This window comes from Gymnogyps californianus, chromosome 18, assembly GCF_018139145.2.
Source record: "Gymnogyps californianus isolate 813 chromosome 18, ASM1813914v2, whole genome shotgun sequence".
NCBI classification, from domain to species: domain Eukaryota; kingdom Metazoa; phylum Chordata; class Aves; order Accipitriformes; family Cathartidae; genus Gymnogyps; species Gymnogyps californianus.
Window position 1 is genome coordinate 889,571 of NC_059488.1, and position 13,505 is coordinate 903,075.

Here is a 13,505-nt window from a genome sequence, read left to right on the forward strand (position 1 = left end):
TCTCTCTGGGCAATAGAGCGAAGCTGCTTCCTGCTGATTCATCTCCCTGATAAGAGGCTGCCAGGGCTATCACAGGGCAATCTCGATGGAAAGATTCAGTTCCCAGCTGCCTTATCTCAGCTGAGTCAAACACAGCGATGCCAGAAGGGAAATGCGTGCTGGGGAGCCCTCATTGCATGCAACCTTCCCGGAGCACCTTTCCCTGTGGCTGGAGGGATGGTGGTTTCAGAGGTCTGGCTGTGTGCACTGAAAGTACCACCCAGTGAAATGGGGGGTGCAGCAGTCCCCGGGTGCTCTCTGTCTCAGGTCACAGCTATCTGCAGCTTGCACCGAGCTGGGTGCCTGTGCCGTAGCCTGCTGCCGGCCGGCCGGGGCTCAGACCTCCAGGCCAGTCCCTCTTCCCACGGCAATCTCCTTTGCAGTGACTCGTGTGCCGGTGGGGCGGATGCCTGGAGCCCAGAGGGTGCCACCGCTCCTGCATTCCCACCTCCACATGACACATAACCTTCCGACTCATATGGTTTCACTGGAATGGGGTGAATGGGTGTCTGCTACATTCCCAGGTCTGGAAATGCCCCGCTGACTGCACAGCAGCCAGGGCAGGGCTGTCCTGAGCAAGGGGGACTCATCCCCACGCAGGACAGAGAGGCACGGACCGGCCCCGGTCCCTCCTGGACATGCAGCACTGCGCGGTGGCTGTGTGCACCCAGAACCCTCTGGCTCCTGCCTCCAAACCCGGGCTGAGCAACTCTTCAGTTTACTTTTCTGATCCTTCTGTAGTAAAGAAATAGTTCCAGAGATTACGTGATAATATCTTAATTGCCTCTCATGCCAGAAGGCCAGGTAATGATTTCCCAGCTGGGAGGGAGCTGTGATTTCCCTTGGCTTGCAGTGACTCCTTTTGCTCATCGCAGGCACTGGGACTGTCTGCGCTGCTGTTCCTGTCTCCGTTCCCAGGAATTTGGGTCTCTTTGCCAGGCTCAGCCCTTTGGCAAACCTGCTGCCACCAGCCTGGGGCAAGCCCAGCCGGGAACGGCCCTGGTCCATGTGAGCACATGGGCAGTGAAGGACAGACCTTGCTGGGACTAAGCTGACACAGTAGCCACTGGCCATGGTGCATGGCAGCGTCTCCTGGGCTGCCAAAAGAAGGGACGAATGGGAGTGCCCCAGGTCTGCATCCAGACTGGAGCTTGTCCCAGTAGGGAACTGGGGTGCAGCTGGAACCACATGCCAAATGCAAGCTTTGCAATGCTTCCAGGTCCACCACTGCAGCTTCTGAGAGCAACGGACCCCTCATGAACGTGGTGAGTGGGACAACGCACTCAGGCAGGTGGGGACGTGTGCCATCACAGGGACACGTGGCCCCCTGATCCCACCCATGGTCTGTGGCCCCACCTCAGGGATCCGGTCCCTTGAGGAGCTGTGTTCACTCCAAGGGGGCCTTGGAGCAGCCCCAGTGCTCTGGAGGTGCAGGAGCCCTCAGGCACCCACCTTCCACAGACGTTGTCTTAGAAAGGATGGCAGGACCAGACTCAGCCCTGCTCCTGAGATGGGCACAGCTCCACAGGGTTGGAGATCGGGGCCAAGCTGGTGAGAGCGCCCCGTGGACACCACTGAGCAGAGCATGGGCAACCGCACCCGACAGTGCTTTGCTCACCGTGAAAGCAGTGTTTGTGGTGCATTGGTTCCTTTTAACATGGGCAGATGTGTCTGTTCCCTGCACAGCAGCCGTACGTCTCGCAGGCATGAGTGGGGCCAGGAGACATACCCCATCTGCCAGAGCCCTTCATCCACCTCCTGGGGTCCTGAGCGTCCACCTTCCTCTTGGGAGGAAATGTGGATGTGCAAAAGCAGGAGAACCAGTTTCACCAGCACTCTCCTTGAGCAAACAGCCTGTCTGGGTGCCGAAGGCCTGGCAGGGCTCGGGGCAGAGCTGCGGGATGGGGCTGTGGCCAGGCAGAGGGCATGTGGCACTGCTGGGTCTGGGCAGCTGGCTGGAGGAAACTCTGGTTTCAAGGGAGCTCCTCCACCTGCTGTAGCTCGCCTCCTCCCTGAAACCCAGCAGGAGCTGCAGGACTCCCAGCTGCCCCGGCCGAGGGGGACCAGGAACCCCCATTCTCCCAGCACCCTCTTTCCTGGGACCTCTCTGCCGTCCTGCGGACCCCCACGGGCTGGGCTGGTGGACAACGGCAGATCCAGGGGTGGGAATCAGGACAGAGGCTTTGCTGGGAGAGGTAATATTACTTAGAAATAGTTTAGTTAAAAAATCTGATAAAAGGTAATACTTCTTCAGTTTACACTAGATATTCCTGAGCCAAGTCACAGGTAATGGCTTAATAATTTTGTTGACAAAATCCTCCCTGCAAAAACTGTATGGCGACAGAAAGCTAGGGCTGGGAGGAGGCACGGCAAGCTCGGGGGGAGGCAGAGCCCGTGAGCCCCCATGGGACCAGGCAAAAGGCTCGCTGGAGACCGTCTTCCCAAACCTGCATCACGTCCCCAGCACACGGCATCGCGCACAGCCCCTATTGCACCCACGCCTGCTCTCTTCATGGGCTCCCACAGAGGCCCCTTGATTAGCTAATCAGATAATTACCTTAGCTTTTCCCTCCTCCTGCTGAACCGGCTAAGCACCAGCCCCTTCTCCTTCCACCTTGGCACTCCGGGAGGGAGAAGGCTGTTTCCCCTCATGCCTGCACCCTCTCCCAGGCAATGCTGCCCCGGCTGGGCTCCGGCAAGGTGACAGCACCCCGTCTCCGTGCCACATACAGTCCGGCCCTCAATTGTCTTCAGGCAATCCCACCCAAAGGGGTGTCTGTCTGCTACAACGCGGGCCAGGTCTCAGGGCAACGTGGTGCCTGAGCGTGGAGCATTGCGGGACCTGGAAGGGCCATGGGGTGCCTGGCCCACAGGAGCACCCGCTCTCGCGTGGCTCCCCTCGGGTCCTCGGTGCTGATGAGCCCCAGCCCTGTTTGCCTTCAGGGATGTGCTCCAGTGAGAGCTAAATGTGCTATTTGCTCGGAACTGAAAAAGTGACCTCAACCTCTCATTCTTCTGACTGCAGGTGGACAAATCTGCTATGGAGAAGTATGGCTAGAGTACACCCCCCCCATTTGATCTGCTTTTGACATATGTTTCTTTGTCTGTGGCCCTTGAAATGACTCTTTGAGACCCAGAAGGAAGTTGCCAGGCTGGTGTGGAGACTGCGGGGTTCGAGCCCAGCCATTACTGACAGTCTTTGAGATGACTGGTGTTTGTGAAATGAGATCACCACCATGGCTAACATCTTCCCTGTGCCTTCTGAAAGGAAAACACCTTGACTCAGGGTCAAAAGAGAGTCTCTCATTTGCCGCCGTTTAACTTCTGCACCACGAGGTCACCCCAGCTCTGGCTGCGGGAGGTGCAGGCAGTGGCTCTGTGCAGGTCCCATGTCTCCGCTCCTGCCTCCTGTTCTCCTTCCAGAGCACCTTGGGTCTTGCTGCGACTTGTCCCAGCAGGGACCAGATCCAGCCTTCCCTTCCAGTCCGATTCCAGCAAGACTGGTGGAGTTGGGGCCATTTAAATCTGCCTTTGGGATGCCCACGCCTGCTGTTCCCAGCTGGCAAATAGCACACCAGACCTTTCTTCCTCCCTACCATCTTTCCCAGTGTGCATCATTATTAAACATGCCCTGATTGCCCTGACTGCGACTGTCTTGGTGCCACCTCTCAGCTGTGGGTGCTCTGGGTCAGGGACATGTGCCTGGAGCCAGCCCCTGTGCCAGCCACGGACGCCCCAGTCCATTCCCCTTCCCTGTGCGCAGCTACAACACAGCGGGTGCCAGTCCTGGGGCAGGGCCATCTCCCACAGCGCTCGGATAGGGCTTAGCACAGCACCTGCATCCTTGTGAGATCCATGAGATTAATGATATCAATAAAAATATCAGTATTCGATATTGACAGTGGAGGCGGCTGAGTCCTGCAAGGCAGGGTGCCTGGGGAATGGGCACCAGCTCCCTGCTGGGAGGGAGATGTGCTGCCCAGCGCTGCGGTGATGAGCTCCGTGTGTGCTGGGATGGATGGACGTGGCGGAGGGATGCTCCAGGAGGTTGAGGCTGTTAGTTGCTCGCTCACCAGCTGTGTTGCCTGGGGGTGAGAGCACCAAGGTGGAAGATGAGGTCGGGGTGTCTCGGATCTGGCTCACAAGAGCCCCAGGCATGGGCTCTCCTCTGGCCCTGGGCATCCTGAAGGTTTTTTCTTCCTGAGATCAGGGAGCACAGGGAACGAGGATGAAGCACCCTTAGGGCAGGATTTTCCCTTTCACTAGCGTCACAGTGAGCACTTGGGGACAGCACAGGAGGGAGACTGAGGCAAGCGGCTCTGGAGATGCTTGACTGCCTCCAATGCAATCAACAGGGCCATAAGGAAACAAGGCAGAAGGTGAAACGGTGAGGTGATGGAGGTGTCCCTCAGCAAACGCTGGAGGATATTTGCAGGAAACCAGGAAACCCTTTGCCTATGGGAGGTCTCCCTTGAGCTGCCAAACTGGTTTGGACAAGGGCAGCTGGGGCCATGATGGAGACAGCTCCCCCGCCACAGCGTATTGCCTTGCTCCCTGCTAGGTCATCTCATGTCTCCGGGCTGTGCCACTCTGTAACACCTCTCTCTCCTCAAAGTCTCAGCAAAGCTTCTGAGAAGCTGCTCCAGGGAGGTCACCTTTGCTGCAGCCTCCCTCCCTTCAGCCTTTCCTCCTCCTCGTGCCCCCGCCGCCCTGGGTGCTCCTCTCTGGGCTTTCAGCACTTGCTCCACACTTCTCATCACATCGTTGCAAGAGTGGTGACTCAAAATGGACCTGTGCTTTCAACTGCAGCCTTACCAACTCTCTAAATTATTCCATAGAAGTTATAGATGAAGTCCTGGGAACACCAACCCTGAAACTGGGGCTGCAGCAGCTCAGGGCATCGGTGTGCTTATAGGATGACACTTGCATTTGCACACATTGGCCATTAGCCAGGGACACCCCTAAGCCACCTCTGGATCCCACCGACCCAGCAGCTGGCCCAGCCACTCTGAACGTGACCCTTCCTAAGCATACCTTCTGCTTGCCCTCTCTCATCTCCCGAGTGGCTGTCACCCATAAGAGAAGGGTGTCAGATTGGGGTAGCATGGTTTCTTGACAAATCTAGGTGAAACACTACTTATCTCTTCATTTTCTAGGTGCTCTCCAATAACTTTTTGACTGCTTGTCCCAATGTTCCCAGCAGTTAGAAGCTGAGCTAAGAGAGCTGCAGTGTGCCATTGCCTACACGCCAGTAAGACACATCTCTGACACAAAAGCTTATTAAAAAAAGCAACAAAACTAAGCTAAATTAGGAGGATTCAGGAAGAGCTGGAAAGCTGGACTACAGGCATGTCCACAGCTCCAAGGGGAGCTGTCCTGGTTTTGGCTGGGATAGAGTTAATTTTCTTCTTAGTAGCCGGTACAGTGCTGGGTTTTGGATTTAGTGTGAGAATGATGTTGATAACATGCTGATGGTTTAGTTGTTGCTAAGTAGCGCTTATCTTAAGCCAAGGACTTTTCAGTTTCCCATGCTCTGCCAGCAAGCAGGTGTGCAAGGAGCTGGGAGGGAGCACGGCCAGGACAGCTGACCCCAACTAGCCAAAGGGCTATTCCATACCATGGAACGTCATGCCCATAAACAGGGGGGAGTTGGCTGGGAGGCACGGATCGCTGCTCGGGCATCGGTTAGCGGGTGGTGAGCAATTGCATTGTGCATCACTTGTCTTTTCTTAGGTGTTATTTCTTTTTTTTCCTTTGTTATATTCCTTTTCATTACAATTATTATTATATTATTATTATTAGTAGTAGTAGTAGTGTATTTTATTTTACTTTAGTTATTAAACTGTTCTTTTCTCAACCCATGAGTTTTACCTTTTTTTTCCCTCCTCCCCACCCCACTGGGAAGGGGAAGGGGCTGCGTGGTGCTTAGCTGCTGGCTGGGGTTAAACCACGACAGGAGCACACGTGGAGGCAGCCCCAGGCAGGGGTGACCCACCGCTCCTCTCCCTACAGGCAGGGCCAAGCGGCTGTTCTTGGCAGGGCTGCCAGGCTTCTCTCATTTTCCCAGCAGGACTGACCTGGCACAGGCAGCCAAGCCTCTTATCTTGGTGAAAGGAATTAGAGTTTGTGTGTGAGATAACCAGACCACACTGTTACCACATCCCAGGCCATGATTCAGTGTCGGCACTCACCACGTGAAGCCCGTGTACTGCTGGTGGAGGAAGTCACCAGAGGACCTGCTCTGCTGCAAATGTTGCTTTTGCCACCCCAAACTGCCAGCCAGGCTCTCCCTAGACACAGGGATGCACCAGCGCTGGCAAGCCAGGTGGGGTTAAGGTTCCCATTGCTGTTCGGAAGTGCTAAATAAAAAAGCAAGAAAAGCAGCAAGCGACTGAGAGCACTGCGTGGCACGAGGACCACACCAGCAATGGACGTGGTCGAGGCAGTCAGGGTGGTGGTCTGGGCGGCTCTGGGGCAGAGGAGGAACTATGGAGCCTTCTCCCTTCAAGGCACAAACATGCTGCTTGTAAAGCCCTGTTCAAGGGTGCCGGGATGCTGCTGAGGCGCGCTAGAGCAGCCTGCAACGGCTGGCTTCCAGCTCAGCCATGCGTTCAGCCTCACCCGCCGCCCAGGCTGAAGCCAGCTCTGCCCCCAGCACGGCTGACGCACCAGGGGGGGCAGCCGCAAGGAGCAGGGACCCCGGCTGCAGGGGGGTTTAGGGGGTCTTGCACCACAAAGTACTTTGTAAGTCTTTGGAGTGACCCGAGTGTTAGAGCCAGCACAGAGGAGGCTCTTGGGCAGCGGTGATTTGAAACGTGTTTCAGCCAATTTAGCGATAAAAATCTAACTTTCACTTGCATGAATCAGGCCATTTCCTAAAAGACATGCCTGGGTGCGAGCTGGCTGTGGAGTTAGTGTTTTGGCTGTGAATGCTTTCAGCATATGAAAGTTATCATCAAAGCCACAAGAAAAACCAAGGCGTGGGCAGCCCTGGCGTGGCTGGAGACCTGCCTGCAGCCAGCAGCTTCCCGATGGTCACTGGGTCTCAGCTCCACCCCAAGGCAGGCTGTAAAAGCCAATACAGCTAATGCGAGACGAATCCTGGGGTCACTAAAGTCAGCCACTATCCAGGACATCATGTAATTTCCAATCCTGATGCCTACGTGTTGTCTCTACTTCTTCCACAAATGATAAACCAAAATGATCCTTTCCGATCTTGGTGCCTTGCTCTTGACTTTAGAACCCTCTGAAAGACGCTCCCCCACCCCTGGTTTCCTTGCATGCATGTCTTGGCCATGGTCCCTGTGTCCTTGAGCAGCAAAGATGCAGCTGAAGGCACGGGCTGATAAAGGGGAGGTAGGTGCTTTGGAGATGGGAAGGGAGTTGTCTAACCGACCCCTGAGCACCCAGGGGTGAAGCTACTTTCTGCTCCGTTTGGTGGTAAGCATCCATGGACTGGATGTGTCTGATCCACAGACAACATCTGGGATGGGCAGTGTGGGAGAAGGGATGGTGAGAGTGGCCAGAGGCAGCTGGAAGAGGGGAGCTCTCCAGTTAAGAGCTGCTTTTTGAGCAACAGTTGTTTTTGCTTAAGCTGTCTTTTGCTGGCGTGTATGAAAATGAAAGGTTAAAAAATAAATCAGCCAGGCTTGCTGCCAGGATTACAAACCCTCTGCAAAGAGCATCGCAAAAGGGCGAAGATTTTCAACCATGGAGAGCAGGTGATGGAGATGCTCTAGCAAAGGCTTTGTCCCACCCACAAACCTGAACCTTTGGGGGTCAAATTGCTGAGACAAGCCCAGACATGAGCTGCCAGGAGCCCCAGATGCCCAGCGCACACCGCAGACCTGCTGTACGGGCTTGGCACCATCGCTGGAGCCCGGCCGGAGAAATACCCAGCGTTTTCAGTCCCTGCTCAGCACTAACATCTTCCTCTCTCCAGCCGGGAGTCCTGCAAGACGGCAGCACATCGTGCCCTGTGCCCCCAGCACTGCTGGGTGGGCACCGTGGGGCGACCACCTTTGTGAGACAGAGGGTTCCCAAAGCACAAGCCCAGGCTCTGCGCAGCGTTTTGGGGCAACCAAGGACAAATCTGCCTTTCTCCGCATCCAGCCCCCTCACAGGGACGGGCTTACAGCAGATGATGGGCAGATATTGAAGATGGTCGTGCTCAGCCTTAAAGCCCAACTAAAATTAGGCTGTTTCTCCCCGGTGGCTGGGGAGGTGCTGGGTGGCTCGAGTCCCCGGCACACAACCCGAGCACATGGCAAGAAGGGACCTGGACTTCAACCCTCACCTCACAAAGCCTCATCTGAAATGAGTGACAGCTGCCAATCATGATAACAGCAAAAGCCAGCCAGCCCAGCTGAAACAGGACTGCGGCTGGCATCTGCGTCGAGAGGTATTTGGAGGCATCTTACCCAGTTTAGCAGGTTTTTAGTCCCAGTATGAGAATTTGAGGCAGGAACAGGCTGACCAACTGCCCATCGTCGTTCCCTGCTCCCCTGACCCTTCCACGGGGACCTGCGGGTGGTCAGCAGCTGCTCCCAGTTAGGGCTTGCAAGACTTGGCTTTACTTTTGGGGCAGTTCCAGCTATCTCCGCATGAGGGAACCACAACGGAGACACAGCCCACCTCCAGGTCCCAGGGCTCACCTGCCAAGCCGTGGCACCAACTGTGTCACCCAGTCCGGTAGCTCCACATCTCCCAGCACCAGCTTGTCTGTGTTGGACAAACATCACCCCCCAGCCCGGTCCTTTTCTCGTTCTCCCACACCATCCTCCTCTCAGCCACCCCCGTGGACGGGTGGCTGCTCTTCTCACAGCCTTGCCCTCATACGGTGGCTTCTGTTCCCACGAGCCCTGGACGAGGCAGGGCACTGCTCGAACTATGACCCCAGGGTCCTTCCAGCGAAGTAGCTCCCAGCTCCTGACTGGGAGCCATCCACCGCACTGGGATGCTAAAGCCACCACCGCACTGAGGAGGTCACACAGCCCCCAGCTGCTGCCCGTGTCGGGATGGAGGTGGAGATGGAGGTCCCTGGGACCACCCATTCCCGACTGTCTCCTTTAGGAGCCCTCATGCCCCTGTGGTAGCTCAGGTCCTGCCAGACCCTTGTCCTTCTCGTGCATGAAGCCCAGCCGAGCTGTCCTAGGCTGGGCTCTGCTCTGGAGAAGCCATATGGACATGATGGCACCAGCTTCATCTCCCTCCAGCCTAGCCTTCCCCAATTTCAGATGTCTCTCCAAGAGCTTCTCCTGTCCCAGCAGGAGCTGGGACACATGGAGCGGGGTGACAGCCAGGGCCGGTACTGTCCCTCTATCAGGGTGATGTTGGTTCGGCACCCAGGCCGGGCTGTGCGGAGGAGGCTCCTTCCCTACTGGCCCTGGGGTTCAGAGGGGTGCGGGGCTGGGGTACCCACCGGGGTCCACAGCATCAGCATAGGGAAGCCACACTGCTCCCCCAGCGTATCCACAGGGCCAACCCTCCGGACTGGGAGCAAGCCAAGGCACTCCCCTAACGCATGCTTTCAGCCGAGGAGCTGCAGTTGGGTTTGGGAAAGGCCCAGCTGGCAGCGATACCCAACTCACCCGCCGCAGCAACAAAAATAAACCCAGAGGTGAGATTTTTATCTTTGCCAGAGCATTTTCCAGCATGTAAAAGAGTCTGCTGGCTCAAGACTTGAGGAGCCTCCCTTCCCATGCCAGGGAGTGCCAGGGACCCCATGGCTTGCACCGGGCAGGGGATGAGTGTCAGGGTCTGTCCCCTCAAGCCGTGTCAGCTGGCGGAAGGTCCAGCAGGATTTCACCGAGGGGGATGCTCCCAGAAGGAGTTTTGCATGGCCACATCGCCCCGGCCACAGGCTGGTGTGCCAGAACTGCGCACTGCTGGGATGCGAGGGCAAATGCCCCAGGAAGTTTTGTTGCAGGACTCGGTGGTCCTGGGCACAGTGGGTGACTGCTTTGCACGAGGAGGGAATCCCGGGAAGGGATACGGCTGGTCCTGGCTGCCAGGCAATCCCCACCGCCCCCGGCCATGCAGGCAGCCCCCACACCCCCATCAGGGCAGCACCCCGAGTGCCGCAGTTCGGCAACGTGCCGCCCCTGCGTCCCCAAACGCAGCTGGGAGCTTGCCTTACCTCGGAGGAGCAGAGCTGGGAAACGCCAGTTGCTGGCTCTTCCCCAAGGCAGCTGCAAAATTCTGGAAAAGCCACTTGCAGGCAAGCTCGGTGGCATGCAGGTGGATGTGGCATCGTGTCCCCCCCCGTGTCGAGCACCACGCCCCAGTGACACGGCTGTTTGCTAGGTGGGGGCTGACAGTCCCGGGCAAGCCCTGCCAGGGCTCAGCAGCAGGAAACTGCCCTGTTCCTCTGCAAAGTGTTGCAGCGAGGCTGAAGGATGCATTCGTTTGATCTTTTTTTTTTTTTTTTCCTGGTTTGCCCCTTCTTTGGTTTAATTAGCTGGGTGGTTGGGGAGCTGTGGGAGAGTCCAAAGGCACCGATCAGTCCCCAGGGCATCTCAGTGAGTGTCCCCTCCTGACTCAGAGGCTTTGCTGCTCTTCCTGCTCCTCTCCGCCTTCACCGACCGTGTCTCCCACCCTCTGTGGCTCTGGTTCTTCACGTCTGTCAGCAGACACTGGCTGTCCGCCCACCCTGCCCCAGCCTCGCTCCCCTGCTCTCACCCCCATTGCCCCTTACCCCAGCCCTCACCCTCCCCGGACCCACACCAGTGACTCCGTGGCTGCTGGTGACACAGTATCTGCGGCTGCAGGTGACGCAACATCCATGGCCTCTGCACTGAGAGCGACCGGGCGCGTTGTGGGTACAACCACGGCACGGGGACACCGAGAGCGGGGATGAACTCACACTGGTGTGAGGTGGAAGCAGGCAAGGAGCAGCCGGCCGCCCTCCTCCCAGATGACGTGTCCTTGATTTGCCGTAGCTCGGCCCGTGTGAGCAAACGGCTGGCTCCAAGCGGGCAGACCAGAGGAGCACCTGGGGGCATCATGGCTGCACCTTGGTGACGCCGAGCCCTGGAAAACCACATCACAAGGTGAAGCAGGAGCGGAGGAGCTCCTGTGAGGCAGGTCCCAGGGCTTGGGGCCCAGCGCCATCTAAGGGTGTGCAAGGACTGAGCAAAATGGGTGCTCCCATCCTGTACCTCCAGCACCCGACCCTGGCGCCAGCCTAGGACGGGCCGTCTCGAGTCACTGGGGACACGGAGCCAGGGCTGGAGCCAGGTCCCACCTGAACGGAGGCTGGTGGGGAGCAGGTCACACCGCACATCAGGGGCTAAGCCCCAGTATGGCCCAGTCTGGGCTAAATCTGCGTCAGCTTATGGATCCTGCCGGACCAGGCCGCTGGTTCTCCCACTGCTGGTCCATGACAGCCCGGATGAGCCAGCAGCAGCACAAAGGGACAACCATGGTCACCTAGGGGAAACTTCCTCGCAGTTCCCATCCGCGTTCCAGAGAGAAAAGGAGCAGCCGCTTGTTTCATTGCCATCAGAGCATCTCACAGGGGAGATCAGACCCACGAACACGTTCCTGGTGCTCCTCGGGCCTCTGCTGAGCGACTCTGAACTGAAGAGCCGGCTATACAGCAGTTCTCCATCTCAAGATCCTACCTGCATGAAACAGATCCCGAGAGCAGCAGCGGAGAGAGGGTGGTGCCAGGAGGAGCTGGGTAGACAGGGCAAAGACAGGGATGGGCCAGGGAGCAGCTGGGGTTGGAGGGGAAGCCCTGGCTACCAGATGTTTCGTCAGAGTCAACATCATCAACAGAGTACAAAGGTCTGTAAAACTCGGTGTCAGGAGGAGACCAGTCCTCTGGGCCTGGCCTCCAAAGCCACACTCGACGTCTCGCAGAGAGGCGAGGGGCAGATCCACCGTTCCCAACACCCTCGTGGTGGGAGCCGAACACAAGTGACGCCGAGGTGTCTTTGGCGCTGGGAGTCCCCCGTGACATTGGCATTTAACACGCTGATCCGCACGTCCCCGAGGAATGCTGAATTACTCACGCTTTCTGGGGGTCTGAGGACAGTGTTTCACATCAAAGCTGGGGTTCAGTGAGACCCCCCCTCCTTCACAACCAGCATCAGCCGTGCATACTCCTGTCCCCGGGCCTTGCCCTCCCAACACCCCCATCTCGATATTTAGGGAATGGATCTGAAATACAAAGAAAAAAACCACGTTTCTGCTCAAAAAGACACACATCAGTTCTCTCTGACTCAGAGTGCAGCCCCTTAAAACCCTGCCAGCGCACTGAAGGCACGAAGTGCTCAGGGCAGCGAGAGGACAGATGATAGAAATAAATCAGCTTTGCTGCGGAAGCCAGCGCATCGTTACAAGCGTGGCCTCAGGCAGGGCAGGGCAGGCGAGGCAGCAGCCGAGGCGCTGCGGGCTGGCAGCGCTCTGGGGCGTACGAGGATATCTACAGCAACCAACCAACCTCCTGGTGACTCCCGTTCTCCACGCAGCAGTTTTAGGTACAAATGCTTTCTAGGGAAAAAGAACTTTATAAATAAAAACTACTCCTTCCATGCATTTTTATTTTAAAATAAAATAACTGGCATATCAAACAGTGCTTACAGGGCAGGATACTTTAACACCAAGAGCTGAGTGAACTGAAATAAGGATGCGGCACAAAAGGATCTTTCGAAGAAACACGATGCTATACAACACAGCAGCGTGCTTACAGACCCTTCCTCTCGTAGAAGCGGACGTGTGTAGCCTGCCACCTACCACTCTCTACAGAAATAAAGATGGGGAAAAGCCCGATGAGCGTCGCTACGAGTCCAGGGCTCCCCGGTGAGCCAGGCACGTCCCCGGCCGGGGCGAGGGCAGCGACGCGCAGCCCGCTCCCTCGCCGTCAGTTCACCCGGCAGGCTCGGATCATGAGCAGCTGGAGGAGGATGAAGACGGGCGACATGATGAGCCCGTACCAGAGCTCCCGGGTGTGCTCCACCAGCTTCTGGCACAGCAGCATCTCAAAGACAAACTTGAGGCTGAGGATGGTGAGGATCCAGAAGAGCCGCAGCACGGCCAGGCGCTTCTCACCGTCCTGGAAGAGCCGTACCGACACGATGGTGGTGAAGTAGGTGCTGAGGCCGTCGGCGGCGAAGAAGGGGACGAAGACGACCCACCAGGAGAGCGCCGAGGCCTCGCCGTCCACCTTCAGGACGAGGAGCACCGAGAAAGCCAGCAGGGCCAGGCCGTGCAGGAAGATCTCGAAGGTGGCGAAGCCCAACCACTGCACCAGCTCCCGCAGGGAGAACAGCATCGTCCCGAACACCGCGGGGACATGGGCGCTGCCTGCGGGGGACGGGGCGGGGGGGGGAACCCGGTAACGATACCCCCCGGCCCCGGCGCCTCAGCCGCGCCCCGCCAGGCCTAGGGCGGCGCAGGCTGATGACGTGCGCAGGGGGGGCGTCGCTAGCGGGTGACGTAAGCGGAAGCAGCGGGGTAGG

General features: G+C 57.5%; 1 protein-coding gene across 1 annotated transcript; it reads right to left on the reverse strand.

Moving 5' to 3' along the window:
- Nucleotides 1-12,879: 12,879 nt before the first annotated feature.
- On the reverse strand, nucleotides 12,880-13,381 carry TMEM203 (transmembrane protein 203). The gene has a single exon (XM_050908019.1). The coding sequence runs from the start codon at nucleotides 13,316-13,318 to the stop codon at nucleotides 12,908-12,910; it is 411 nt and encodes a 136-aa protein (XP_050763976.1). The 5' UTR covers nucleotides 13,319-13,381; the 3' UTR covers nucleotides 12,880-12,907.
- Between the last annotated feature and the right edge of the window lie 124 nt (nucleotides 13,382-13,505).

Coding starts and splice junctions, on each gene's coding strand:
- TMEM203 (XM_050908019.1), bottom strand. CDS start 13,318: ATGCTGTTCTCCCTGCGGGAGCTGGTGCAGTGGTTGGGCTTCGCCACC.